The following is a 5787-nucleotide window of genomic DNA, read 5'->3' on the forward strand; positions in this document are numbered from 1 at the left end:
TCAGCAGCGCTCGACAGGCACTAATACGGGCAGGCAAATGCTCACAGAAAGTTAGCAAATGTCCTTCTGCAAGTACAGTATGTTGTGTACAAAGGAAGGTCAAGTAAGAAACACTGTATACCATTTATGAAAGGAAAACTCAGCTGTTTGCTTTTGTAGGGAAATGTGTACTACATTGACACAATGCTATTCTATTGATATAGTTATTCAGTTACTGACAATGGTGGCTCTGTCCTTTTTTTGCTACATAGCTAAAAAAAATATAACCCACTAAACATTGATGTCTTATCGCCTGTGTTTCAGTTTCTTTCTGATTTGACATGCACTCTGTGATGTCTGTATTTCCTCACTGTTCTTCCATCTCTTACCCTTCATATAAAGCTCTTTGTCATTTAATTTCTAAAGGCAATAGCTATCTATATAACATACCTATTACTAACACTTATGCTATAATTTCCCCTCAGCCCACCAGCGCTTTACTAAGACCCACTCAGAGCCTACAGGAAACTCGTGCAAGTACCTCATGACTCACTGTGGCAGTGCTACTAGACTAATAAGAGTACTAGTGTAGAGCCTTTTTAGTGCTTTTTCTTTGTTAATAGGCTCATTCTTAGAATATGCCTGCACTATATTTAGTCAACCTAAAGAGCTTTAGTGTGTGCAGAAATATGTGCTAGCAATGATCAACACTCAGTGACCAGAAAAACGCAGTATAACCCCTGCCCCTGCAGAATAAGTCTACCCTCTCTTTTTAATTTACATACTTTGTGTGTCCTGACATGATGAGATGTGTGCAATAGCAACTCCATGTCCATATTTTCATTTTATATGACTGATTACTTAGAGTAGAGTTAAATGTGTATCTTAACAGACTGGAAAAAGTCTGGCTATTAATTCCAGGAGTGCGGCAGATCATAGAGTTGCTGCACTTTTTGAAGGCGGCAAACTCAAAGGTGTGGAACGAATGACCCAGATCACAAGACACTTTTTCTAAACATTATGTGGGAGGGGGTACTTTGTAGATGAACACAGAAGACAGTATCCAGCTTTGGAATACACGGTGTATCATGTAGGTCTATTAAAACCTGCATATTTGAGGCATTGATCCCAAAGCATAAATTAACATCATAGCAAACCCAGTTGGGCAAACCCAGGATGAAGGGTGCTTTTAGATAAAAAGAAGTCATTGAATGAGGCCCTGAAAGCATTCCAATTTAACACCTACAGCATGGGAAACATTTAAATATACTATCTGTAGCAGCTGTAGCTCAGAGCTAAAGTCAGTCTAATGTGGTGTCTATTCTTCTGGTCACTGGGACAGTATATAATGTAGTTCCCAACTCTTTTGGCTTGTGATCCTTTACACAACTGAACATCTTCTTGTTACCCCACCACAGGTTGCATATTAAATGTCAGTTGCAAGAGTCTCCACCCGTGTTATTCCCTTCCCTTTAGAGGCCTAAAGAAGTAAACTATTCAATATTTTACAATAAGCAAAGATAAGAGAAAAGTCACTTTCCTTATTTCCTTTTTCTAATTCCCCCCTGAAATTTACAGTATCTTGAGATTGGCGGTTTATTCCAGGTAAGGAACCATAGCAGAAATATTATCTGACTGCAAAGAGAAGGAAGTTTTGAATTACCCCACATTCACACTTTTATAACATTTGACAAAAAATCATTACATTTCATTCATTTTGACAATAATAAAAAATACAAACCAAACTCTTGGAGTTATCAGAAACTGGATGCCCTTGTTGACCAAGCATCCATTTAGATATGCTTAATAAATCTTAAATTATTTGATTACTGTTATCAACTTCTGACTGATTGTTAGAGAAACTGTTAAAGACACGTCATATTTATAGGGAACCATGTAATCATAGATTTTTTATTTTCTGTGGACTGCTGATGACTATCAATATAAATCAAACAGATACAAATATTGACCAAATAATTAGTGTGTCATTGTCTGATGTGTGTTTGACTCTATCTGCATCTAGGACAGCTCTGAAGACCTAACCTTCCACTACTGGGCGTTGTTTGATGGCCATGCTGGCTCTGGGGTGGCTGTAATGGCTTCCCGCCTTCTACATCACCACATCGCCATGCACCTTCAGGAGGTGATGGAGATTGTATGCACTCCAAACCTGCTGGCCCCCACGTGCCTCGGAGAGGAGCCCATCAATCACCACCTGACCTCCACATCCCAACGCGCCCTCACCAGGGCCGCCTCGCTCCGTGGTGCTGCAGGGGCTCCAGGCTCACCCAGCACCCCACCTACACGCTTCTTCACTGAGAAGAAAGTCTCACAAGAAAGCCTGGTGGTCGGAGCCATTGAAAACGCTTTCAAAGACATGGTAAGATGCGTGTGCTTGGTATAAAGTAGAAGTCGGAAGTCCGCTGAATCTTTTTGTCAATAATGTCTTAGATAAACTCTTCAATGTGCAATGGAAATATTATAAACACCATTCAAATTACAGAACATAGACAAGCCATCCCCCAAATCGTCTTCTCGTCTTCTTTATAGTTCACAGATGACTTTCATGAAAAGTTAGCTGGAAGGAAATTTAGATTTTTGGTAGTACTTTTCAGCATGATATTAAAATGATGCATTGTATTATGTCTAATACATACTTTGTGGACTGTTGGAATTTGTGTTGCACTATGTAGACTATCTCTCTGATGTTCCTTGTGTGATGCTACTTCGTTTAGGGATTTTATATAATTCCCAGAATAACACTAGGCTGTCAAATCGCCTAGAGTTGGTGCTTCCATCGCTGGTTGTATGTGTATTTGGAGAAAAAGGCTGGTTATGCACTTTTCTAAAAAAAAAAGAAAAGAAAAAGACAAAAGTGTTTCCAGCTGCATTGCTTGAAAAAGAAAGAAAGACAGTCTGCTAAATGCAAGCCTACAATCTAAATGCTGTAAGTGTTTTCATTGCATGTGTTTTACATTTACATTACACCCACATCATAACAGAATTTGCAACAAATTACCCAGAATTTCTTAACTCTTAAACCCAGTCAAATAACGCTACAAAGAAAATCTATATTTTGGGTATGAAAAACTTGTCTATTGTAGGCTTGAAAAGTAGCTGCAAATAGCTGTCTGCTCCTGTCTTCACAAAGAGCTGTGGATATGGTCAGCTTGAATTATGCTTGTTACAATTTATTCCAATTGTCCAGTGGAAAAATATATCAACACCCATAAAAAGTTCCCTATAATAATCAACCTCTCTGCTGCTTACACAGTATATATTTCACCAAAAATGATGAAGCCACCATTAAGGTATTAGATTCTTAAAAGTTATTTTGAGGTGATAATTACAGTACTGCTGTAAGATGACATGAACCCATCATTCCCTTTTTGGAGAGATAAGTGTCTTACCTGCTGGCTGAAGGAAATACGGTGTATAAGATTGCGGTGTGATAGGGTTAGGGTTGTATGTGTCTGTATGTGTCTGTGGTGTTATGGTTAAACCTAACCCTAACACCACAGACACATACACATGTACAAAATTAAAGGGGCAAAGGTAAAAATGCCCCATGAAATCTCAGAAGTGAAAAACACGTTTCGAGGGGCAAAGAATCCCCTCCAAGATTTTGTAAATATATATTACCTATTTTGGCCATGTTCCTTTTCCAAATTCAAACTGTATGACTGTTCTTCTCAAAGTAAAAGCACAGTAAGTCAGTCAGTCAGTTAGTCAGTCACCCAATAGCCTCAGAGCCAGGAGAAGTGATTTTTTTTCCATCTAGCTGCTGTAGGTCACACGCACGCACGCACGCACGCACGCACCACTCACCAACGCCGCACTCACACACACACCACAACAAAAAAAAAAACATACACCACCCAACACACACACACACACACACACACACACACACACACACACACACACACACACAAGCCATCTGGCCATGCTGTAAGTGGATGCTGGATACTTGCAGAGGCCAAGAGATCAAGACCAGAGCCAATCAAACAGTGTTGGCCTGCATGACAGGCTTTGAGGGGGAAGAGGTCAAAGGTCACTGGCCGCAGTTTTAACATCAGGGTTTCGATCAACACCCTTTGTTATGTTTTTCTTCTGATGGATTGCGAAAGAGTTGTGATCATATATGTTACGTTGAGAGTCACTTATTTTGTTCTCAAATCAATTATAGACAGTCTTAACAATGATTAGAGCTGCATCCATGATTATTTTCATTATCAAGTGATTATTTTATCTGATATTTTCTTGTCAGCTATAAGCAAATATTGCCTGTCACAAGTTCACAGAGGCCATGGTGACATGAGACCGTGTTTTCTCTCAGCAACAGTTTAGAACGAACATATGAGTTTACTTTAATGGAAGACTAATAGCAAGAAAATATTTACATTTTAGATACTGTAAACACAAAAAAGAAATAACGATAAATTGATAATGAAAATAGATGATTTATATTATTTAATATATGTAAATATATATATATATAAATATAATATATTACATTTAGTGCATGTATAGGTACTAAGCATGTGTGTGTTATTCAGGCCTGTGTGCAATAACAACAGAGTGTAAATTGTATAATTTCTCCTTGCGGGATTAATAAAGTATACATTATTATTAGTATTATTATTAGTATTATTTATGTCCACTGATTAAATGACTAAAGGTTACAGCTGAGGACACATACAGTACAGTCCATATAGTAAAAAAGTAAAACAAATGGAAGAATATGACAAATGCAGAGGCCTCCATGGGAAGTACAACAGACCAAATGTAATCTGTGAAGCCCTGCTGCTGTAAACCCCCGCCGCCTGGTTTCAGAACCAGGTTAGAACAGAAACTATCTTCCAGATCTGCAACGTTTGTGTTGTGGGTGGGGTTACTCAGGGAGGTTAAATAACATTTTACAAGAGGGCAGTGCAGCTCAATCCAATTAGAAAATTCAATTACTCAGCGCACCCTGGTGTTTCCATGTCTTTACCACTAGGTGGTAGTGTGCAATTACCTATTCTCATCAAGCAACATGGCCATTAAAAGGGAAATGTTGTGTTGGGGGGCACTTATGGCATGTGTAGGTGTAATTAATGATTGTAGATGGATCAGTGAAGGAATTGAAAGGTCTATTTTAAATGTTTGGTTAATGATGAGGGGATTTTTTTTTCACAGAGTCATGAGGATTGTGTTTTTGAACTACAGTTGCACATTGTTGTTATGTCAGAATACTTTTTGTTAAAATAGAATGGCAGTAATCCGCATCAATCCAGTTTTTCTGAGGAGTATTCAGGATATAGATTTATACGATATTGTAATCATGATTCATTTTGTACACTGTTAAGTCAGTGCATAGTCTGACTTACTACAATGCTGTAGTTTATGTTGCTGCCTCTGTTCTTCTCTCTTTTTTTTGTCGGAAACATATTTGCCCTAGAAAGAGTCCTAGAAATCAGCAAACATCTATGTCTCACTCGGCTTCTCGCCTCTCCTCTCACATGCCTCTCTGGCTCTTCTTCCCGCTTTGATTATGCACTCTTTACCCTCTGTGTCCTCTCTCTTTCTTAAAGGGGAATTGCGCTGAAATCCACCATTTTAAAGGTTGCAGTTGATGTCGCAGCTGGCCTCAAACAGAGAGCTAGAGTCATTTATTTTTACTTCAGAAACCATGTTTTAATTGATTGCGATACGATTCACATAGTACACATTTCACTTTGAACAAAAGACCATTATTTCTACTTTTGCTGAGTAACAGCCCAAAACTCAACTTTGGCAGAGTCCCACCTCTGAAAGCCCCCCCCC

General features: G+C 38.7%; 1 protein-coding gene across 2 annotated transcripts in view; it reads left to right on the forward strand.

The window, feature by feature from the left end:
• Window positions 1–5787, forward strand: part of ppm1h (protein phosphatase, Mg2+/Mn2+ dependent, 1H) — a 37197-nt gene that overhangs the window by 16226 nt on the left and 15184 nt on the right. The window contains exons 3-5 of one of the 2 annotated variants that reach the window (XM_032524708.1): window positions 465–512; window positions 1558–1584; window positions 2003–2359. In XM_032524708.1, the coding sequence (XP_032380599.1) occupies window positions 465–512; window positions 1558–1584; window positions 2003–2359 (432 nt within the window). The remainder of the gene's footprint in view (window positions 1–464; window positions 513–1557; window positions 1585–2002; window positions 2360–5787) is intronic. The other variant, XM_032524709.1, reaches the window with a different exon arrangement.

The sequence above is a fragment of the Etheostoma spectabile genome, chromosome 8 (assembly GCF_008692095.1).
Source record: "Etheostoma spectabile isolate EspeVRDwgs_2016 chromosome 8, UIUC_Espe_1.0, whole genome shotgun sequence".
Taxonomy (NCBI): Eukaryota; Metazoa; Chordata; class Actinopteri; order Perciformes; family Percidae; genus Etheostoma; species Etheostoma spectabile.